The sequence below is a fragment of the Helobdella robusta genome (assembly GCF_000326865.2).
Source record: "Helobdella robusta unplaced genomic scaffold HELROscaffold_16, whole genome shotgun sequence".
Taxonomy (NCBI): Eukaryota; Metazoa; Annelida; class Clitellata; order Rhynchobdellida; family Glossiphoniidae; genus Helobdella; species Helobdella robusta.
This window is the reverse complement of record NW_008703893.1, coordinates 1,851,809-1,877,516: the sequence shown is the minus strand read 5'-3', so window position 1 is coordinate 1,877,516 and position 25,708 is coordinate 1,851,809. Positions and strand designations below refer to the sequence as shown.

The following is a 25,708-nucleotide window of genomic DNA, read 5'->3' as shown; positions in this document are numbered from 1 at the left end:
GACTCTAGCAAAGATATTCGTGTTAACAATTTTAAATGTTTCGTGTTGTTGTTTGATATTTTTGTAATTAAAAGTCGATTATTTGGTAGATTTAATAATTTTAAACGATTTAAAATGTTAAAGGAAATAAGTAATCAAGTCCCGATTAATTTTGTTATCGTTTTACAATTTGCACATCATAATGTTATTTTGTATTATACTTGGAGTTTCTAGTTTACTATATTACGCGTCACTTTCTCATTCTCTCTCTCCGTTTCTCTCTTCTTCATTTTCCCACTTTCTTTTTCTCCAACACACACACACACACACACACATACACACACACACACACATATTTTAAATGTGGTTTGTAATGAGCAACAGTAAGCATTCGTTTGGTTACATGTATTACTGTAAGTAGTAGAGTTATGGTTATTATTACAATTACTGTTAACATTATTACCGTTACTACTATAACATCATTCTATCATACAGTAACAAATTTTTTTTCAGATTTCACAACAAAAATGATTCGTTCGTTTTTACGTGTAAAAATTGTTTTGTCTTTTAAATCTCCGCTATTTGTGTTTGTTTGTGTGCGTGTGTGTGTGTGCGTGTGTGAGCGTGTGTGTGCGTGCGTGCGTGTTACATTGGAGGAGAGGAACAAAAACAAACTTGTCTAATAAATTTATTGAAATCAAAGATTATCTACCTTGTTTTAGCATAATAATTAAATTTTTTTTTACATAACGGTAAACATTTTTCAAACAATTGTCGTAATTAATAAGCTTCAATTTAACCAGCAACAAATACATTACGTCATCGTCATCTTCGTCATTATTTTCATCACTTATCGTCATTCGTATCATCGGCGCAATCATCATCATCTTCAAAATCAATCTTCATCAGCAGCATATTTCCCGTAAATTCCATCTGCCTGGTTTCTAATCTGGGCTGCATCCATCCCACCAGCACCGAGGTAAGAAGCAGCAGAAACCGGAAACGGAAATGACGAAACATAATCTTGATTCGCGTCAGCTGATTGGCTGCCTTGCAGTGGTTCGCTCCGCCCAAACCTCATATAACGGCCGCCCCTTTTGAGCACGTGATGGTTCCCGCCAAAACGTGATGGTATGGGTCTGTGGACTGATTCTGTGTACGTGTGCGTATGTATGTAAATGTGTGTGTGTGTGTGTGTGGTGTGTGTATGTGTGTATGATAATGGTGTGGAGGGCGAGGAGGACGATGGCTGTAATGGTTTTATGATTGGTTCTATTTCTGCTTTGACGAGTTTCTGGTTTTGATTTCATTAGCGTGTGACGCTGACGAGACTGATGTGGATTGTTCGGGTTTCATGCGAACAATCGCATGAAACCCAATGATGACGACGACGATAATTATGATGGTAATAACAACGAATAATATTTTTATAATAACTGTAATGATTATTATAACAGAGGTTATTTCAACGATGCTAATGATGACGATGGCGTCACTTATGTATAATATATGTAGGGTGAATAACAAATGAAATGTAGAAACAATATCATAATAATAATGATGACGACAACGAAGATGATAACAACAACAACGACAACCCCAACAACAACAACCACAACAACAACAACAGCAACCACAACAACAACAGTAACAATAATACAATTGACGTAAGCAACAGATAGTAACAAAACGTAGATGGTTTTTTGAATACGAGCTGCTAGGTAATTGAGTTATGACGTCATCATTATGACATTCGTCGACGATGACAATGCTGAAAATGATCTAGTCGTAATGATGGTGACGACGATGATGACGTAGATGATTATGATAATTTGACTAATGCGGTTAAATTAAATTATGACGATCGTGATTGGTCGGCGCGAGTAAATGAAAGATTATCATTGGCTGTTGAATTGGCGGGATGGCCACTAAACAACCAATGCTAATAAGGTACGTTATTAATGTTTTTATTATTATTATTAATTTTATTATTCTTATTATTATTAATTATAGGTGATATAATAATGATGATGATACATCAACGATATGATGATGATAAAATGATAATATATTGAAGATAGAATGAAGATGTAATGATGATGCTGATGATATAAGGATACAATAACAATATAACCAAACGAAACTAAATGGAATTTTATTCCACAACAAAAATTTAATAGAGAATAAATAATACAGAGCTGATTCAAGCAAGCAATGATATAATGATGATATGATGATAATAAAAGGGTGATATAGTGGTGGTATTATGTGATATTATAATGATATAATGATGATATACTGATATAATAATAATATCATGAGGGTATGATGATAGAAATGAATTTATGGATAAAATAGAATGATTAAAAATTTTTAATTTTAACAAAAAAATTATTACATAACACACAAGTTTACTAACTCTAGTGTTAATAGGTTAATACTAACATAATAAAATAATGTTTTATTCTTCAGTATTTTATTTATTTATTTATTCAAAATGTCGAAAACCGCACATGTTTGTCTTTAAGGTTTTGTCGTTAGTTTTATAAAAAATATTAACCATTACTAAAATGAATAATTAAATGACCCGAAATGACCTCAAATGACCTCGAGTGATCTTGAGTACCCCCAAATGACCTCACGTAAGACCTCTCGTTCTCTTTGAAATCATTCAAATGATCAACTCTTCCATGTCAAGTAATTAATTCATCAAATGACGTAAAGCATTTTTTCGAAACTCAAACGCCATCAGTTAATTAGCATAATATCTGGCCTAATTACATAACCTCACAATGATTTTTCAGTAGCTTAATTAACATAATCAGTGACCCAAATACATAATTGTGAGACCTAATTTATTTATTTAGAAAAGTAAATTGTGTTAAATATGAATCTTGTGTATCATCGACTTTAAATTCGATTGAAAATAGTTTCAACAACCTAATTTTTATAACTACAATAAAAATAGTTGTTATTTTAATATTATTATTACTAATAATTGTAATAATAAATAATAAACTTACCTATTTCATGAGTGGCGACCACAAGAACCACAACGAAAAGCAAGAGGAGTAACTTTGATGTCGACAAGCAAAGCTCCATTCTTTAGATTTTGTTTGTATGTGTTGTTCTAGTTATGAAAGTATTAGAGAGTGTGTGTGTTGATTTGTAAAATATAGTGATGTTTTTGCTGTTGTTGTTAGAAGTTGTGTGTGTGTGTGGGTTGTGTTTTTTGCTGCGTTCGCTTATGTGTATCTGGCTGATTAATCTAGAGAGGAGTTTCTGGGAGTTTTAAACGAAGAAAAATTTTTTGAAAAATAAAAATTAGAATTTGAATTAATGATTTGCAAAATGGAATTCCATTAGTTATCGTCACCAACCGTTCGAATTGTAGCAATTAATAATTAGCCCTAGCAATTAATTAATCATCTTATTGAAATGTATTGAGTAAAATGCTAGTAAAAAATTAACCTAATGATAAACGACTATGATACAGAAAAACTCACGTGTAATTTTTGATAGATAGGTGACGTAGTTGGAGGTAATTGAGTGAATGATCGAACAAATAAACGAATAAATGATCAAATGAGTAAATGAGCGAACGAATGAACGGTTTGATTCTGCTAATAATCTGTTGCAAGCTCCGATAGTTTACCCCTTATATAGCTGTTAAACCTACCACGCATTGTCAAATGTGTATTAGCACGTGTGTGTGTGTGTTTGTGCTTGTATGTGTGCATAAATGTGTGTGTGTGTTCAAACGTTTGAATGTGTGTGGGCGTGTATGTGTGTGCGTTTGCGTGCGTGCGTGCGTGTGTGTAAGAGTTCATAAGTGTATGTGTGTGCGGGCGCAAAGGAATGTGTATTGTGTATGTGTATGTGTGACACTTGATGTTCACTTGTGTTTGTACGTGAGTACTTGACTTAACTTACAAACAAGCAAACAAGAGAGAGAGAGAGAGAGAGAGAGAGTGAAAGAGAGAGAGAGAGAGAGAGAGAGAGAGAGAGAGAGACGAAGACATACACAGGTGAGATGAGTTTTTTTCTTATTGATAAGAATGATCATTTACGTTACTTCATACTTCCTTCCTGAACGAACGCGCTCAAACACACACGCACACACACACAAACACACACAGACACACACACATACAGAGGCACATACACAGACGTATAATCACACACACAAACGCAAACACACACTTACATAAGCGCGCACATACATTGATTTATTTCATGTATATTTGAATTACGCTTCTGAAGTGAATATCTATTTAAATCCTAAAGCTTTTTATTATTATTCTTATCATTCTGTTATTGTTATTATTATTTAAAAAAAATTCAATAACTAGATTGGGACAGGGCAAACATTAATTGTTCTTATGATGTTGAATTCAAATTTAGAAATACTTTGTATTCAACCGCAACTGATGTTTGTTCACAGCGTTACATCTCAACGCTATGTTGTTGGTCTTGGTATTGTTTGTATTGTTTTGTATTTTTGTATGTCTATTTTCTATGTTTGTAGTTTAGTATGTGTGTGTTTGTTATTTTTGTATGTTTGTTTGTGTGTCGTTGGTTTGTACATACGTTCGTTGTTGCCTTGTATGCTCGTGTGTGTGTTTGCACGTTTGTATAAGCGGTGTGCGTGTTAGCTCATTTGTGTGGGTGTGTTTGCATGTAAATGTGTGTGCGTATATATATATATATATATATGTGTGTGTGTGTGTGTGTGTGTATGTGTGTTTGTATGTTTGTTGATTTTACTGTCAAAGGAAGTGAACAGTGCGGATAAGTTATTGTATGGTATGTAACTGGAGGTAGATAATTGAGGAAAGCGGACCCGTTCTCAAGTGCTGCTTTCTGATAGGCAGAATTTACGTCCTTATGAATTTACGTTCTTGCCCTTAATTATGTTCGTGGGGCTGTGTTTTGTCTCTCTCTCTCTCTCTCTCTCTCTCTTTATTTCTTTTTCTCTCTCTATTTCTGTTTTTTTCTCTCTGTTTCTTTGTCTATCTCTCTCTGTGAACGCATGTGCGTGCGTATACGTGCATGTGTGTTGTTTATGTCTTTGTATATGATGTGTATGTATGTGTGTGTGTGTGTGTGTGTGTATGTGTGTGTGTGTGTGTGTTCATATCAGCGGTTTTATCTGGACGTATGTATTTTTGGTATGGTAGTTAACTGGATTATATTGCATGCATGGTTTTATAAGTTTGCACACAGTGTGTGTGTGTGTGGTGTGTGTGTGGTGTGTGTGTGGTGTGTGTGGTTTGTGTGTGTAACTATGTACGGATGTGTGTAAATCCGTTTTCAGTTGAATGAATTATTTTTCCATTTTTTTATTTTTCCAACGTTTGACGTACATTTTCATTCAATCTAATTAACAAAGAACTAATTGGTTGCCTAATTGAATGGCGGGTTAAGCGTTTGTGTCATGGCGATTTTAATTTCTTTTATGTTTTCAGTTGTTTATCTTTGCTTTCATTTTTTTATCTATGTTTTTAGTTTTTTATCTATGTTTCCATTATTTCTTCTGTGTTTTCAGTTTTGTATCTATGTTTTCAGTTTTTATCTGTTCCCAGTATTCCTCTAACTGTCTATTCTTGCACTTATTTCTTCAGCACCCACAGATTGCTTATTCACCAACCACTAATGACGTCATTATTCTCATCAATAAATTTTTTAGCGCAATTTTACGAGCGAATTCTCTCATTTGACAAACAGGCGTTAATTAAATCATCCGTCATAATGACACGAATGATATATACACGTACAACACGTACACACATACACACACAGACACACTTACACATAGACCGACACATACATACAAAAACATATAAGTATGCATACAGAACCGGACAAACAAAAATTCTGGTACATACACATACAAACAAGCACACGAATACATAAACACATACACGCACAAAATCACAATACATACACACACAAACACACAGATACATACAAAACACGCAAATACCATACAATAACATACAAAACATACCATACAAATGAAAAAAAAATACATGACAGAATAGCAGACGTTCAGTAAGTAATCTAGCTCGTGTCAAGTGTAAACACGTGACGATTTTTAATGACTCACAACAGTGTAGTTAAAGTTAAAGACCTCCTTCATATTTGACGCTTCAATTATTATTTTGTATGAAATTTTCAATTTTTTTTATTTTAAATTCTAAAATTTTTGAGAAATGTATTAAACTGAATAATTTATATGCGCTTTTCAGTGCATTTATATTTGCGCCTGACTGACCGGCTGCCTAAATGACTGGTTTAGATATCACGTAAGCTAGCTTTCAATTACAAAAGTCCTAAAATTGAAGATTTCAAAGTTTAAAAGAGAGATGTATGATCGTTTTTTTTTTTAAAAAAAAATGTTTGTAAGAAAACAAGAAAATTTTTCAATTTATAATTTTTCGTAAAATGATCCTGGTGTTTGTAATCATTGTCATCATTGCAGTTGTGTGTGTGTGTGTGTGTGTGTGTGTGTATGTGTGTGTGTGTAGGTAAGTGTGTGTCAGTGTGCGTGTGTTCGTGTGAGATGAGTGTGTGTTGATATGTTTGTGCCATATCAATGTCGTATTTATCATAGAGACCAAATTTGTCATCATCTTATCTATTCAATTAATCATAACCATCATTCTCATCCCCGTCTTCATCATCAACATCATTAGTTGATAATCATCTAATCATCATCATTATCGTTATTATCATCGTTATCATCATCATCATTCTCATTATTTTAATATTATCATCACCATCATCATTATTAATATCATATCATTAGCATTAGTTTTTTTAGTTACTTTCGTCTTCTAAAAAAATCACGAAAAATTTTCTCGCTATAACTGTTGATAATTTTTTATCATCGTTAATTGATAGGAATTGAAATATACCATTGTGTCATCAGTGGCTATCAACAACAACAGCAACAACATCATTACTACCACTTTTTCATCTTTTGCTTCATCGTTATCATAACCTTTAATGATCATCATCATCATCATCCCCATCATCTTCATCATCATCACCATCATCATCATCACCGGAAACTTTAATATTTTAAAAGTTTAAAAAATTTTTTTTGGTTTGTTTGCAATAGGACTACGAGTAGAGAACAAACGAACGAACAAATAAAGGAAAAACAGACGGAAGAACAAAGGAACGTATCGTTAAAAGAAGAAAAAAGATTAAAATGAAAATAGAGAGATACAATTGGAAGAGAGGAGAGATAAGAGAAGAAAAAAAGAGAAAGATAGACGAACAAATTGATTGAATGTATTATTCCGTGTGATGTTGTTTCTTGTTGGGGAAAATTTCACCACCCACCCACTCCACACATCCAACTTGAAAAATTGTTGTGAAATGAGAAAGAGGGAAAGGGAGAGAGAGAGAGAGAGAGAGAGGAAAAAAAAAGTGAGTGAGAAAGAGAGATAGAAAGATAAGAGAAAGAAGAAAGAAAATGAGCAAGAGAGGAGAAGAATGAAAAATTGAATTAAATAAATTTTTCGAAATGGAAAAAAAATTATAATTTTTTTGGTTGAAAACTGATATCTAACAAAGAAATGAAGTTAAAAAGTTTTTTGTTTTTTTTTCTTTTCTAATTTTTATTTTGCATTTGTTTTGTTGTTATTTTTAGCATTAATTTTCAGTTATTTCGTTCTAATTTCATTTATTTTCTTTTTGTTTTTAAAATTTTGAATCCGATAAACTCTTCTGAATTATTTCAATTCTTAAGTTTGCTGCTCTTTTCAATATCTTTTTCTATATTCAGGTCTCTCTCTATCTCTGTCTCTCCCTTTTTTTCTTTTTATTCTTTCCTTTCTCTCTCTTTCTCTCTTCCTTCTTCTCTCTCTCTCTCTCTCTCTCTTTCTTTCTTTCTCTCTTCCTTTCTCTCTCTTTCTCTCTTTCTTTCTTTCTTTCTCTCTTCTTTTTTCTCTCTCTCTCTTTCTCTCTCTCTCTATCTCTCTTTCAATAACAGCAGTAACCGCGGCACGACACCACAAGCCACATCACCACAAACTTTATTGCCTCACACTGCTTCTCTATTAAAATACGGACTGACGATAATATCGAGGACGGAGCCACCGCAACAACTGACGCCATGTCGTCAGCTATGACGTCATCAACAATCAAAACAACAACAACAACAATAACTCCACCAATAAATAATACAACAACAACAAACCATTTTTGTGTAATATTTACATTTATCTTTAAAAAAAACAATATCATTACCTCAGCGAATGTTGTTTAAAGTAACCACCATCATTTCTTATCCTTGCCATCGTCGTCATCATCTATTATCATTATCACCACCATCATCATCATCATCATTTCTTATCATCATCATCATTTCTCATCATCGTCACCATCATCTACCAAATTATCGGAAAAGAATATCTCAAATTACAAATAGGACTGATGAACTGAAAATAACATCTCGTCGTCGTCACCAAGAAAATTAAGTTTTTCATTTCAAAATGACCTCCATCTGTCCATCCATCTCACAACCATTAAACAAACGAACGAACGAACGAGCGAACATACAAACCAACTAACAAACAACCCATATTAAACAAACAAACCACTAGTATCAAACAAACGAACGAACGAACAGACTAACAAACAAAAAAACAAACAACGTTTAACATCTGATACATCTTCAACTGAAGCACTTATAAACCCAATCAAGAAAAATTTCCCGAGAAGAAGGTTAGTTAAGTGTTTTCGTTTCAAGTTTCTCAAAACTTGTTCAGTCTTTAGTCTCTTTGGTCAATAATTATTATAACAAATTTTTTATAACAAATTATTATAACAAATAATTTTTAAATATTATAACAATAATTTTAATTGCTATTGTCATAAATTATATAATCTTAATTTACATTATTATTATAGACATAATAATAATTATTAATATAGGCGTAATTTATAAATAAAATAAACTTTTTCCAATCATCTATCATTCGACGCAACCAATTTAGACTAGTATAACATCCAACTAATCATAATCATTCAAACTTTACAGACAAACAAGGCAAACAGCATGCCAAGAAACAAACAAACAAACCAACCAACGAACGAACGAACGAACGAACGAACGAACGAACGAACGAACGAACAAACAAACAAACATATGTGCAAGCTCAATAATAAATCTTGCGTAAACACATCAGCCGATCCAAACATTATAAATATACTAGTTACGGCGACTGACTAATATGTATGTAGACCAAAATATATGAAGACAGACAAACAAACATACATACACACACACACACAAACACTCCACAAATACACTACCACCCACATATATAGATTCATATTATACATGCAAGCACATAAACGTACGTTCACACAACAAACACACACACTCTCACACACACACACAATAATTAAACACTCCTACCAATATATATATATTCACGCTTATACACACCCAGAAACACACCAACGACCATCCTTTTCTAATACTCAATCAAAATCTCATCGAGTCGTATGTTGTTGTTTATGACTCTTCATATGGATTGCACCTAAAATTCGAAAAAAACTGTTTTTTCGATTTTTATATTATCTGTATTTTCTGTATATCTGTATAACTTTTTCTACATTATTATTATTTATAAGGTAGAAAAACTACCGTCTTAAGTGATAATTATATTTATAACATTATTTGTTGGTAATGTCACTGTTCTATATTATTGGCTCCTATGAATATGAAGTTTCTAGGTTATATATCGTTTTTTGATTAGCTACAATTGAACTCTAAAACGTCTGCAAGATTACACCACACGACGCATCTTGTAACATACACACCATACAAAATACATGCACGTGCATGTATGCATGTGCGTTCATGTATGTATGTATATATGTATGTATGTATGTATGTATGTATATATGTATGTATGTATGTATGTATGTATGTATGTATGTATGTATGTATGTATGTATGTATGTATGTATGTATGTATGTATGTATATATGAGTGTGTATGTTTGTGTATGTAGGCGTAATGTGTGTGTGTGTGTGTGAATGTATCTGCTTGTCTTTACGCATATACATATATCCGAAAGAAGAAGATAGCAAACACAAATTGTAGTCTATTTTTAAATTTTTTTCCATCCAATTATGACACCAAAACTATAAATAAATATATCTCCTATCTGATTGGTTGTCCTCTGTAAAACTAAACGGAAACAACAAAGAAACTGAATAATATGATAATAATAACGATGAGAAAAACAACTGAATAATAACAATAATAATAACAACTGAATAATAATAAGAAACAAAAACTGAATAGTATAAATAATAATAATAATAAAATGTTTAAAAAGGAAAGCATGTAAACGCAATCTCGAATGATATCTTGAGGTCACAAGTTTATTTTAAAAAATCCGGAAAAATTATTTTGACAACAAATGAATGAATGAATGAATGAAGAAACAAATGAATAAACAAACTAACTAACGAACAAATGAATGAATGAATAAAATAAAAATTGAATGAACATTCTTTTTGTCAACCGCCCGATGCAACCGATGCAAGGAGCATTAAGTTTCAAAGGCGCGAGACATGAAGAAGAGCCATCCTATTGCATTATAACTTTACTTAGCCAGCGTAGGTGAACTGTTCAATTATTCAGGAATAAGAAAAACAAACAAGACTAATAATAATAAGTTAATATTGGTGATATTATTAAAAATATAGTCAGAATAATATCAAATCTGATTATTATAATTATTGTTGTTGTTGAATGAATAGTAACAATGAATGTATGAAGTACGAATGAAATTTTCCAATAAAAATATCAACATGTAAAAAAAACAACCTAAAGACACACACAGACGCACACACACAAACACAGACATACAAACACACACACACACACTCACATACATCATTTATTCGGCATCAATTGGAATAATGGAACCAAACAGTGCAACATATATGTGTATAAACAAATATTTATCTTTGAGTTCGTATTTTTTCCACCAGTATACTTTGCGAATGTATGTATGTATGCATCTGTGTATGCATGTGTGTATGTATGTGTGTGTATAGGAAAAAGTCCATACGTATTCGTATACAAGTTATGTATGTATGCATCTCTGCGAGTATGTTTGTTTGTCTGTGTGAATAAGTTTGTTTGTACGTGCATTCACTGGGATGTACGTGTGAATGAGTTTGTCTCTATTCAATACTACGAAAGTTTGTCAAGTTTATCGTCTTGCACTGTCTGGCATAAGAAATTTGAAGAAAAAAAAATTTACTAATGATCCAAAACGTCGTCTTAACATTTGAAACGGGTTCGAAATGAAACCATCCATCAATATCAACCTAGATAAACGCTAAATTTTAAAAAAAGGTACTGCTTAGTATTTTGTAGAACAATCACCGCAGTAATATCATTTATTACTACTTACTACTACACCGAGTAAGCAATGTCACACATTAGAGTCAAAGTATTGCCATTATCATCATCGTCGTCATTCTCATCGTTGTTATCACTATTATTATCACTATTATCATCACTGTTAAAATTTATTATTTCAATATTTATATAGCGCGAATTTTTTAATAATGATAACAATTTCAGAGTGCCTTCTTAAAGAGTACACACGGGCCATATAAAAATATATATATATATATATGTGTGTGTATATATTATGTAAATATGTGTGTGTGTGTACGTGTGTGTATTTTTGTATTTATAAGCAATTAAGATTAAATTTATGCGCGCAAATACAATAGCATGAAAAATTAAGTGTCTAAAATTACAACTGATATATTACTGGAAGAATATAACAGAATAATAAAAATAACGTAACAATATTATTTATTATTAGTATTATTGTCGTTATTATTATTATTAATATTATTAATATTATTATTATTATTACTGTGAAATATTTTTATATTTTTCTGACTTGATTACAAACTACTGAGTAAGAAGATATAATTATCATTATCTAAAATAAATCTCATATTTATTTACTATATACGTTACATTCAGGACAAAACAATCTACACTTTTTTTCAAAAAAAAAAGAATGAAATATAAAAAAAATTCGAAATGCAATGTACGCCTAAACTGAATGATATATTTATCACATGTAAATAGCTTACTACCATAATAATTATAATTAATGACAATTAATATTATTAATTATAGATTATTGGCGTCAAACATTAAAATTTATTGGTATTTAATCATGAAGGATTCGTGGAATACGGCAAACAGTCTCAGCAGCTCCTGCAACTCTTGCACGCTCGGCAGTATGGTCATCCTGTTTGAAAAATTCAAAATAATAATAATTAATAATAATAATAATATTATTACTATTATTATAACTAATAATAATAGTCAATAATAATAATAACAATAATAATAATGCAAGCATTTATATAGCGCCATACGCGTCGCTGGTTAAGAAGCGCCCGAAAATGTTTTAAAATTAAGCAAATGATTGGTTGGACTTTTATTACGAATGAGAGTCAGTCGGCGAGCGAGTTCGAACTCGGGTACCAGAAAGCGCCTTTAAACAGTCATTTCTTCATCCATCCCTGTCCAGTTAACCTGAAGTGATATGTGCCGGGCTTCTGACCAAATCCACTTCCAGGCACGACACAGATGCCTGTTGCCTCCAACAACTCCGTGCAATACATCGAGTCCGGTTCCATGTTCTTTTCCTGCGTATTGTTTTTGATATAATTTTATATTGTAATACACCCAAGCAAGGAAACATGCAGCTACTGACAAGCAAGACACCACACCTTAGCAGCTTCAATGGCTTTCGGAGGCAGCCAGATCCTGGGAAAAGCATACATGGCCCCCTCGACTTCATTGCACGTGATCCCTTCGATCTCGTTCAACAATCTGCTCGTCAGCTGTGCTTTCTCTTTCAGTTCTCCTAATACGTGATCCTTTTCCTGGAGGTGTTCGAGGAGGTTTTAGTGATTGGTGGATTGAGTGAGTGATTGGCTGATTGGTTGGGTGATTGGTTGGATGATTGGCTGATTGGTTGAGTGATTGGTGGATTGGCTGATTGGTTGAGTGATTGGCTCATTGGTTGGATGATTGGTGGATTGGTTGAGTGATTGATGAATTCGTTGATTGTCTGATGGATCTGCAAGAACATGTTTTAACAACAAACAAACAGATCAACCGAAATAAATTGTCTATAGGATGGCTCCCCGGGTCTCGGCGGGTTGACCACAACCCCCATGGCAGCCTGACCGGTTACGGAGGGACAGAGCTTGGCAGAGAGGGACTTGAGGAGGTGGTACTTGACCTCGGGATCGATGTTTATCAGTTCACAGTAGCCACCTCTGTATCCGCATCTGGCGGATGTTGTTGAGTGAAGGGTGTGAAGAAACAAACAAACAAACAAACAAACAAACAAACAAACAAACAAACAAACAAACAAACAAACAAACAAACAAACAAACAAACAAACAAACAAACAAACAAACAAACAAACAAACAAACAAACAAACAAACAAACAAACAAACAAACAAACAAACAAACAAACAAACAAACAAACAAACAAACAAACAAACAAACAAACAAACAAACAAACAAACAACAACAAACAAACAAACAAACAAACAAACAAACAAACAAACAAACAAACAAACAAACAAACAAACAAACAAACAAACAAACAAACAAACAAACAAACAAACAAACAAACAAACAAACAAACAAACAAACAAACAAACAAACAAACAAACAAACAAACAAACAAACAAACAAACAAACAAACACTCCTCGTATAAAATTAATGATTAGGCCATGCAAGCAGCCGACCAACTGAAGAAAGAATGACCAACTAACTCTCCCATGTACCCCTTCGAAGTGGACATGAACGAAGCCAGCTCCATTTTCTCGTACTCACCTCCCATCGACTTCATGACCTTCTTAAAGGAATGAAACTCAGAATCTTTGCCGTAGATATTGTGCTGGTAGACCTAACAGGCAAACAGCAAATGATGACGACAGGGATGTTAAGAAAGATGACGATGACGTAGAAACATCTGTACCACAACGAAAATGCATACAATAGACCCTATTCCACCACAAAACAGCACAGCAACAGACCTCATCGGCTAACAGAAAGATGTTATTCCTCTTAGCGAACTGAATGATCTTCTTGATGTTCTCCTCTTTAAGAACCTGTCCAGTTGGGTTTCCAGGGTTGATGACGACCAGAGCGCGCGGAATGCAGTGCGGTTTTGCCAGGTTCAATGCCCTTTCCAGTTCCTCCGTATCAAGGGACCAATTCTTTTCTTCGTTTAGGTAGTAGAGAATCTTTTTGGGAATGAATGGTTATCATCGGTTATGATTTTTTATGTATGTGTGTGTGTACGTCTGTGTGTGAATAATTAATTGTTTTATTTTGTTAGTTTAGATTGTGTCTAATGAATGAAGTAATTGAGTAAATTTTTGTTGACAAGTGTGTTCTTGCTACGATACGAGTATGTATTCTTTTAAAGAATGTTGATTTGTAGGTTGTAAAGAGCAGCGAAACAAGACAACGCCGACAACAAAGCGAACAATAGTTGAACAACGACAACAACGAACAACGAACAATAGTTGAACAACGACAAATACAACGAACGAAACAAAACCAGCAAACAACAAAAACAGAACAGAGAAACGAACAGGGTAGGTATTGAATTCAGCAAGCAGTGCGGTATAGAGGGGGTACACAGGTACCGGGAGCATGATACCCGCTATAGGGCTGTCCCTTCCCGTTACTAACAACTTCATCACCGCCTGTTTGAGTCGTTGTTATTATTATTATTATTATCATCATCGTATTTTCGTAATATTATGAACATCAATGTAAATAATGCAGTGTTAAAAACGTTTGGTCTGATATTGCTGTGACTAGCTTCAACTCAAAAAAATTTTCTCCTACTAGATACAAAAAAGCTTCACGGGTATCCATGCTTTTGTTGTCCATTGATACCCGAAGAAACAATGTAACAAAGTAATTAAACCATAGATCCGTTGATAATGTTAAATGATAGATAGGTGAAAATATCTTTTCGCGTTCGAACTCGATCACTTCAACATTCGGTCGGGCAGTTTACCACTACGCTACCTGTGTAAATTAGAAATAATTCCAACTAGAAATTAACCTTAATCCCTTCACTGGCTCCTGTGCTGAGGAAAATGTCATCAGGATTGCTGGGTATGCCTCCGTCTCTCTCGGATATGTACCTGGCCACGTCATGCCTCACAACGTCTATGCCTATGCTGTCACTGTAGGAGCCTGGAGATGACGATGATGTCATAATAAATATGACGTTGATGTTGATGGTGACGACGACGATGATGATGCTGATGGTGACGTCATGTGGAAGTGGTGATAATGTGATAACGTTGACTGTTGATGATGAAGTATCAAATGAAAAATCTAAATGAGATAAAATGATGATGATGACAAGAATGATGTAGATGACGATGCATGATGATGAAGAAGAAGACGATGATGGTGATATTAGCAAATAAACCTTACGACTTTAAATGTGCGAATATAAAAATTTTTTTTCTTCAAAAGTTCAAAATTCATAGATAGATAGGTAGACAGACAGACAGAAAGATATATAGATAAGTAGATAGATAGATGAGTGGATAAATAGATACATAGATAGATAGAAACATAAATAGATAGATAAATACACAGATAGACAAATAGATACGCTGTAAAAACCCTGAGATTAATAAAAATATTGCTATTAAATTACTTGAGGACTTATTGCTGCCAAGTAAATTTTTACTCTTCCAAACGTGAAGCAAAGGTGAATGTTAGTTAAAAACTTATTTTTAGAAGTATTATTGCAGTATTGAGAGTTAACTTTTATAGACTTATATTAATTAAAAGTATTCTTTCAAATTTAAAATATGTCAAATATCTGAGCATTCATTTAATCAAACTGTTAACATGTAAATTATAAATTAGTTGAGGCGTTGAATGTATATAAATGAACTCTCTCTCTCTCTCTCTCCTCTCTCTCTCTCTCTCTCTCTTTCTCGTCTCTACCTCCTCTTTCTCGTCTCTACCTCTACTACAATTCTTCAATTTTTTTCTTTTTTCACTTTATATCTTATCCCATACATTTTATCACTTTTCTTACATTTGCACTATTCTCTCTCTCTCTCTCATTTTCTCATTCTCTCTCTCTCTCACTTTCACTTACTTTCCCCATCAATCTCTCTCTAACCGATGCTGTGTCCTCTGCAGTCATCCAGTATTCTCCTTGCTCTTTGTTTGGCATCGTCATTGAAGTGCGGATTGTCCATCAGGTCTGGATAGGTGCACAGAGCTACCACCTGTCAATCAGACAATCAGACAGTCAGTCAGTTAGAGCCAGCCAGTCAGTCGATCAATCTGTTAGTCAGAGTTTATCAGTCAGTGAGTTAATTAATCAATCAATCAATCAACAAATCAACTAACTAACCAAACAACAACTAATCGACCATCCATCCAACAGTCAACAAAACAGACCTGCCTGATGAATGTTAAAGGTTTCTGACCGCAGGCATGGCAATCACCTATGTTCGCTCTGATCACTTGTTTGAATGGTTTCGGCACACCCTGGCCGAAAAATTATAATGATGATGAAAATGGTTGATGATGGTGAAGAAAATGATAATGGTGGTAATGAAAATGATGATGGCGACGAAGACGACGATGATGACAACGATGATTTAAAAAATTATGAAGAAAACAATCATGAATATAGTGATAATTTCATAATCACCACAAAAATATCATCACAATCACAGACATCATTAGCATCATCATCTCCATCATAATCATTATCACCAACATCATCATCATCATTATCAGAACCTTCTTAAGTTCATTTTCAATCTCAGCAGCCCGGATGACGATGGGTCCTCTGACGGCATACTCGATGTTGGCAATGTGGGGATTCAGGGTTGCCATCGTTAGGACCTTGTCGTTGATCTGCGTGCGTGTGAGCGTGTGCGTACAAGTGTGTACGTGTTTGTGTGTGCATGCGTGTGTATTTATGTGTGTGAGTTCGTATGTGTGTGTCTGTGTATGTGTATGCTGGTGTGGTTACGATGATGACGACAACGACGTCTATGACGACAGATATGAATGACGATGATGATGAAGATGACGAAGATTTGGTTGAAAAAAAACCAATGCAATGACAGCAGTAATAATGATGATCGGATGGTTAAAATAACGACGGTGATGAAGATGATGATAGAGGATGACGACAACAATGATAATGACGAAGACGACGATGATGACGTAGGTAATGACGTTGATGATGATGACGACGACAACAAAAATGACGTCACAAAAGGGGGCCCAACGAACCCTGTAGGTGCTCTGGCTGGATAGTTGCTCGCTTGTACTGGACATGTTGACATTTGAGAATGAATGAATGAAGCGAGATGGAGGAATGATATGACTCTTCAATATATCCGCGTTATCAAATAATCTCGTCTTAGTAAATGTGTTCTTCTTATTATTGTTATTGTTATTATTATTGTTGTTGTTATTACTATTATTAACACTATTGACCGATTTCGACGGATGACTGTAGTCCAAAGCACCAGAAAAAAATCTGACTTGCTGTTGTTGTTGCTGCTGCTGATATGTCTCGGCGATGCTTTGGTTATTAATAATATTATTACTGGCGATATTATTATTATTATTAATATTGTAATTATTATTATTAATGTTATTATTATTATGACGTAATTGATGACGAAAGCCGATGTTGATGTTATAGACGTTGTTCAATGGACGTTCACTCCTTCCCCCACACCTCAATCCAATTAAGGATCCTTTAAGAATATTCATTCATTCATTCATTCATTCATTCATTCATTCATCCATTCATTCATCCATTCATTCATTCATTCATCCATTCCTACATCCATCCATCCATCCAAAACGAAACAAAACGAGTGAAAACATCAACAACCAGTACCACAAAAATGTTAACTTCACTTGTTTGTGGAGTAATAACAAGGCATTTATCAATACAGTCCATAATTGAAGACATCAGGCATAGCACCAATTAAGAGTGCAACAAGTGCTTATAGTTTCTATTTCAGAGAAATTCGCATCACATCGCACACGGATCTGCAAACACACACACACACACACACGCACACACACACACACGCACACACACACACACGCACACACACATATACACACACGCGCACGCACAATTAGATTAGAACACTCATGTGATTGTATGATTAGCAAAACAGGGGCGTTTGTCAGCTGAACAACTTAACATCTGATGAACATTTTATTTATAATCATCTTGTCAGTCATTCACTTCACTATATCTCAGTGCATCCGCTACTAACAATCTAACTACTAGCAGTCTTACTAGTGTTATCTGTCTTCTTGTTTAACTTACTCTCTAATGTGAAACATAAAAATTAAGTCATGTGACCATGTTGCGGCTGTATACATGCACACACGCAGAAAACATATTTACAACACATATATACATAGGCACACATACTGTCTGTCATACACATACACAGTACACACATACACTTTATTCTCACACACAAATATCTCCAACACGTTAATCAATAAATATTAGTTGTATAAATCGTGCACTTGAAGAAAATATTCAACAATATTTATACTTTAGAGACACACACACGTACACACACACACACACACACACACAAACAGACACACACATACATATACACATGTATCTATACATATTATCATCAACCCCACCGTTGTAATCATGGACATCAGCAATATCATTATCTACAGCCAAATAATCTGCTGCAATTTTCCTCTTAAATGGTAAACAAAAACATCATCAACCGACCATTATTTCCATACACGCACGCACGCACACACACGTACAACACACGCAACACGTACAACACACACGCACGCACACACACACAAACACACACACACGTACAACACACGCAACACACATTCAAAAATTTAAAAAGCATATCAACTCAAATGGTTGTCTCAGAGAAAAATGTCAAAAATGTAATTGCTACCCATGTGACGAATGAGATAAAATGAATAATGCTAACTAATCTTCTTCACACATTTCAATGATCCTGCTTTCAAACAAGGTAAAAAACTTTTTAGATAGATAGATAAATTAGAAATCACTGCCATTACTTTACTAGTACTACTATCTATATAACGATAACTACTACTGCTGCTAAGACTATTCAATCTACAACTGCTACTACTACTGCTGCTGCTACTAACACTACTGCTTCTACTACTGCTGCTGCTGCTACTACTACTACTACTGCTACTGCCGCTTCTAATAACATTAAATGTATATGTATTTAACGTAACGAATAATAAACAATCGTTATTTCAGATATTTAAAGCAGGAAATACAGTAAAACCACAGACCTACATTCATTCATCCGTTTATTCACTTTCACTCATTCGCTTACTCACTCACTCACTCACTCACTCACTCACTCACTCACTCACTCGATCAATCACTCACTCACTCTCACTCACTCACACATTCATTCATTCATCCATTCATTCATTCATCTAACCATTCATCCATCCATTACATTCATTTATTTACTAACTCTCTTCATCCAGGAATAGAGCTCTGTAAACAAAAGCAGAGGCATTCATCTCATCATTATCATAACCATCACCACCACCATCATAATCATCATCATAACCACCAATAGCATCATCATCATCATCATCAGTATCATCACACTTCCTTGACACTGAAGCAGAGCTTTGTTTACATAGAAACAAAACAAAAAAAATGTAAACAAAAACGGAAACATAAACAAGAAATAAAAAACAATATCCCTGATAGGAAAAAAATTTCAGAGAATTGACGACGGCCTAAATTTACTCATTCATTCATTCATTCATTCATTCATTCATTCATTCATTCATTCATTCGTTCATTTGTTTGTTCGTTCATTCAATCATTTACAGAACCATTCATTGATTTAAATAATTCAATCAAGTCATTAATTAATTAATTCACTCATTTATTAACCAACTAGCCTTAATTAAACCAAATTTTATAATATATTGATGCATTAATTCGTCATTCACTTATACAATTAATTCATCGTCAATCCACACAAAAAATTAACTGTTCACTTTAAAACAGATATCAATCACCCAGAAATGACATTCGAAACTTTCAGTAACATCTACAACAATATCAAAAGCAAGCAACATAGACGAACACACACACACACACACACACACACACACACACACACACACACACACACACACACACACACACACACACACACACACACGCATACACGCACGCACGCACAAGGTAATAAAAATAACATGAATAATAATATTAATAACAATAATAATATTAAGAAGAAGAAATGGCCTTGACCAGACCTAATAATATTCCTCACAATCATCATCATCACCATCATCATCATCTTCCTCATCATCATCATCATCTTCGTCCTTTTAGTCACAATAATTACTTTCAACGTTAATCACAATAAAAATACTCCCACAAGATAATATTGACTGCAGGTTAGCAAGTACTAACTAGTTATTATTGTACTAATCATAATCACCATTATCATCATCATCATCATCATCATTAACAACGTCTACATCATCATCATCAGCATCATTATCACCATTCTTCTTACCATCATCATCATCGTTATCATTAGCAACTTTACTGTTGATCACTTTTTGGGTAAAAATTTTTTTTTATTCACAATGCTGTCCTGTTCATTTTAAATTATGCGTTTGTGTGTGCATGTGTGTGTATTTATGTGTGTGAGTGCGTATGTGTGTGTGCAGTGGCGAATTTAAGCATAGGCGCGCGCCTAGGGCCCCCAGATTTTAGGGGCCCCCAAAACTTGAAAAATGAGTTTTTTGGAGGCTTCAAAATATTTCGCACAAAAAAATTTAATAAGTTTGAGAAAAATTAATTTTACATTTTCAGATAATATATTTCATAATTATTTCTAAATATTTTTGAACAACGTATGAAAAAAATATACAAACAACAATTTATGCGTTGCCAAAAATGCGTGCGCGAATTTTCGCTCAACCCTAGATTAAAAAAGTAAACAAACTTTTGAATTGTGGTAAAATTCGAACACTATTGGCGCATCTTACGTCACAGATTTCAATTAAAAATTTCAATTCAAATTTTAATTTTTTGCAATAACTAATTATTAATTGCCAGTTTATTACACTATTTTAATAATTTCACTGTGTGGATGAATGATCATTTTTCCTTATTGCTTATTGCATTGCTTATTAACGAGGATCTGAAAGACTGTAAATATCAAGATGAAGTGAGCCGCAAGAAAAAGCGAAAACCGTTTTCTGACGAAAGCAATGAAGCGGAAGTTATTTTAACTGGTCGTGATAATTTTATTGTTAACACAGTAAACGCCATTTCTGATAAATTGATCACGGAACTTGATCACAGAATCGAAGCAAACAAAGGTATACATGATTTGTTCAGTCTATTTTTCAAGGACAAGGTAGATGACATGAACACAAAGATCTCGGTCTTGATCGAAGAATACAAAGACGATGTTAATTCTGATACCGCTGGCGATGAAATCAAACAGTTTTTGCACTTCGCTAAGGAAGAAGGCGCAAAATCTGCGGTAGAGATGTACCAGCTTATAGTGGTGGGTGGACTACAATGTACATTTCCCAATGTGGAAACCCTTCTAAGAATCTTTCTCACCATTCCTATATCAAACGCAACTGGAGAACGGTCATTTTCTGTGTTGAAAAGGATCAAGAATTACTTGCGGAATTAAATCAGCCAATGTAAGCTGGGAGATTTGTCTATTTTATGCATTGAATCAAAGGAGACATTAGAATACGATTTCAATGCGCACAGTGACTCCTTCGCGAAATTGAAGAGCAGGAAAAAAGTTATATAACTGTAATAGACTGACAATTGTAATTTCTAACTAGTATCTATAGCTGTAGTATCTATGCATGTTAATACATGGGTATGAGTGTTCTAACTATTGTTGTATTATGATCATTGATCGCCTTATAGGCGAGAGGGCCCCAAATTGGTCGTGCGCCTAGAGCCACAGTTTTTGTAAATACGCCTCTGTGTGTGTGTCTGTGTATGTGTATGCTGCAGCTATTAAATGTTCAAGAATAAATCAAACACTCAACCGTTTAAAAAATACTAACATTTCGATACTAACATTAGTAGCAATACTAACATTAGTAGCAATACCACAACTAGTATGTAACTGATTGTTAAAACAAGCACACACTCACACACACACTCAAACACACACATACACACAAAAGCAGGCATACAGACACATGCGAGCATTAACATGAGCATACACGATATAAAGTAAAATATTTAATATTTTAATGAATAAATTTGAAAAATATATATATCTATTTAACTTTTAATATAATAACCAACCATAATTAGTGAGAAACAAAGAAAAAGATTGATCCTTCTTGAAGTTTTATTAAATAAATGTTTAATTATTGATAAGAAACTTAAAATTAGAAAAATTAAATAAATTTATTAAACTATAAATAAATAAATAATTAAATACATAGATAAAGATAATTTATATATATATATATATATATACATATATATATTGGATTACTATACATATATGTATGTATATATGAATGTGTGTAGTGTGTGTGTGTGTGTGTGTGTGTGCGCGCGCGCGCGCGTGTGTGTGTGTACTACCTCTATACTACATAATACAACAATAATTACAACACAACAAAGTTTACAACATACAAATTATAAAATTATATACATATTACATATATAAAATAAACTCATCTTTAACATTACAATGTAGAATTTGAAATAAATCATCCAACTAATGTATATACTATGCGTTAAAGTTCCGAATGAATGGCGGTTATTTATATATATAATCTTTCAACACACAGTAAGAACTTATAAAGCCTTAAACACTATATATATATATATATATATATATATATATTGTACTAGTTTATTGTATACATATATTGTATATATACACAATATATGTATGTATATATATATATACACGCATAGCATATTATATAAACATTCAAACAGTTATAGAACTAAATAGGGGTTTTATATACATCCATGTGACAAGTAAATATATAAATATATATATATATGCATGTATGTGCGTGTGTAAGTGTCTGTGCTGCTGCCTGTGCGTGTTAATGAGGTTTTTTATTGGCATTTCGATTTTACCTTTACCGATCACAAGTACTATATAGGTAGAAATATTATATAACAAAATGCATAAGATTTGTATTGCAAGCTCTAGTGGGATGAATGAACGATTGAATGATGAATGAATAAATGAATGAAAGAATTGGAATATAAACGCGGATAACAACAGCACCAGCAAACAAAAGAAATTAATGGAAAAAAAACAAGTTGATTGAATGAAAGAACAACATGAATTCGGAAAATGAATGAAATGTGTGCAGGGTAAATAGAACTAGTATTCTCCGCACTCCATTGCAGCACCACATAACATCAAAAACAACAGCAACAATAACAATAATAATAACAATAACAATACAAACGAATAATACAAAAATAAGAAAAATAATGGATGCAATTGAGAGGAAATAATGAAGATAATAATAAATAAATGCACCAGTTACACTATTTCTTTTAATGCTGATGGATGAACACGCACACGCACGCGTTCACACATACACGCGCGCACAAACATACAAAAATGCAAACATAAATTCTGATAGATACATACACAAGATGCTAATTTTATCCGTAGGTTTCTTTCCATATGAATGTCATGTCATGTTTTTTCTTTATATGTTTGCATCAGTGATATGTTTGCATAAGAAATTTACTTGTATCTCATTTTATACAACATACATACGTATATGTATGTATCCTTGCTTGTTTGTCTGTCTGTTTGTTTGTTTTGTATGTATGTGTGGCAAATATGTTTATACTGGTATGATTTTGAATAGTTTTATACCAATATTTAGTTCAGTGGAACTGTTTAATGTTGATGTTTTCTGACATTCTCGTTAATTTTGTTTGTCTTCGGTGTGAATTAGATTTGCTAAATGATTCAACATTTAATGTCAGCATGTATTTGTCTTAGTATACTTGTATGTATGTATGCGTGAATGTATGTATGTATGTTAAAACCAAAACATGATGAGTGACACTGAACCGTCAAACATCAAGTAACAAATGGATTAACACTTTGATTTGTCGTTAATTGCACATGTCGGCATTCAGTTGGATATTTTCAAGCACACGGACACGCAGGAACCGCTGCAACAAGCACGAAATGTGGTTAGTTGCGAAAAACAGTTCCCTGCTGTCGCCTGAACTGACGCTGATCATTTTGCAATTGAAGTGGGAATCTCGTCTAAAAACAACTCATTAATTATTGTTACGTATCGACCACCACATTACAGCAAAAAAGTTTATATGAAGCAACTTGAACAAGTTTTGCTAGCCATAAATAATGAGAAAAAACTAGTTTATTTAACCGGAGACCTGAATATAGATCTTTTGGAAAATTACGAATCTTACAGTAGTCAACTCCAAAATTTACTGACATCTTATAATCTAAAAGCATTAATAAATAAACCAACAAGAATAAACATACAAAAAAACTCTCTGATTGACAATATTTTTACCAATGCATCGGAGAACGTAACAGTTTGTGGAGTGCATTTGACAGACATTTCGGATCACTTACCCATATTTGCATGTTTCAAGCAACAATTAGTGAAAATAGAATTTGAAAACCGAGAAAATCAATTTTCTTTTTCAGGACACAGAATTGATAAACTAAATGAAAGGCTGCTATCAACCGACTGGACAGATGTGTTACTGTGCTCAGATGTGGATGCTGCTTTCGAACTTTTCACCAACATTTTCCGTGTGGCATTTAAAGACTGTTGTCAGATCAGCTCATTAGGAAAGATTAAAAAAATTTTAAAACAAAAGCCTTGGGTAACAACTGATTTTCGCAGAATGCTGAATAAAAAAAATACTTGTACAAAAAGTTCATTAAAAATTCAAGTAGTGAGAATTTTCTGAAATTTAAATCACAAAGTCAAATTTGCAACAAGGTTAAATCTATTCTGAAAAGGCAATATTTCTGTGATTTGTTGGACAAAAATAAAAATGATCGAAAAAAACATGGTCAATAATTAATAGGTTAACAAGCAGGCAAAAAAAGATCAACCCTGCATCGATCACAGATAATGAACAAATTATAGCATCGCCTGCAAATTTTCTAAATAACTACTTTGTTAACATCTCTCAAAACCTTCAGAAATCCTTACCGGATAATCAATCATGGAAAGAAACAATTCATCATCAGTTGCCAAACTCGTTTTTCTGTTTGCAAACTACAACAGAAGAAATAATAACTACAGCAAAACTAATCAAAGCAAAATCGTCTTTTGGACTGGATGAAATACCTAGTAAAATTGTTATGGCTACCATCCGATCAACAGCACATGTGCTTGAACATCTTATTAATCTGTCTTTTATGTCAGGTCAATTTCCTTCTTGTTTCAAAACGGCTAAAATCATTCCCATAGCAAAGGAAAGAGGAAAATCAGATTTTACGAATTATCGACCCGTCGCACTATTACCTGCTTTTTCTAAATAATCGAAAAG

At 33.4% G+C, this 25,708-nt stretch overlaps 2 protein-coding genes across 2 annotated transcripts in view; both read right to left on the bottom strand.

Moving 5' to 3' along the window:
• Window positions 1-874: 874 nt before the first annotated feature.
• HELRODRAFT_169729 (hypothetical protein) lies at window positions 875-3,081 on the bottom strand (the record flags this gene model as incomplete). Its single annotated transcript, XM_009015548.1, has 4 exons — window positions 875-1,073; window position 2,399; window positions 2,567-2,662; window positions 3,003-3,081. 4 exons carry the CDS (start codon window positions 3,079-3,081, stop codon window positions 875-877), a joined length of 375 nt encoding a protein of 124 aa, XP_009013796.1.
• Window positions 3,082-11,809: 8,728 nt separating this feature from the next.
• The window catches only part of HELRODRAFT_185412 (hypothetical protein), a 19,133-nt gene continuing 5,234 nt past the window's right edge, over window positions 11,810-25,708 (bottom strand). The window contains exons 3-15 of the mRNA XM_009015547.1: window positions 17,380-17,852; window positions 16,879-16,995; window positions 16,531-16,620; window positions 16,247-16,355; window positions 15,161-15,294; window positions 14,679-14,792; window positions 14,115-14,324; window positions 13,851-13,984; window positions 13,179-13,353; window positions 12,787-12,942; window positions 12,590-12,702; window positions 11,907-12,299; window positions 11,810-11,882 (exon numbers count right to left, since the gene is read on the bottom strand). Of these exons, the coding sequence (XP_009013795.1) occupies window positions 12,209-12,299; window positions 12,590-12,702; window positions 12,787-12,942; window positions 13,179-13,353; window positions 13,851-13,984; window positions 14,115-14,324; window positions 14,679-14,792; window positions 15,161-15,294; window positions 16,247-16,355; window positions 16,531-16,620; window positions 16,879-16,995; window positions 17,380-17,424 (1,488 nt within the window). The 5' untranslated portion in view covers window positions 17,425-17,852 and the 3' untranslated portion in view covers window positions 11,810-11,882; window positions 11,907-12,208. The remainder of the gene's footprint in view (window positions 11,883-11,906; window positions 12,300-12,589; window positions 12,703-12,786; window positions 12,943-13,178; window positions 13,354-13,850; window positions 13,985-14,114; window positions 14,325-14,678; window positions 14,793-15,160; window positions 15,295-16,246; window positions 16,356-16,530; window positions 16,621-16,878; window positions 16,996-17,379; window positions 17,853-25,708) is intronic.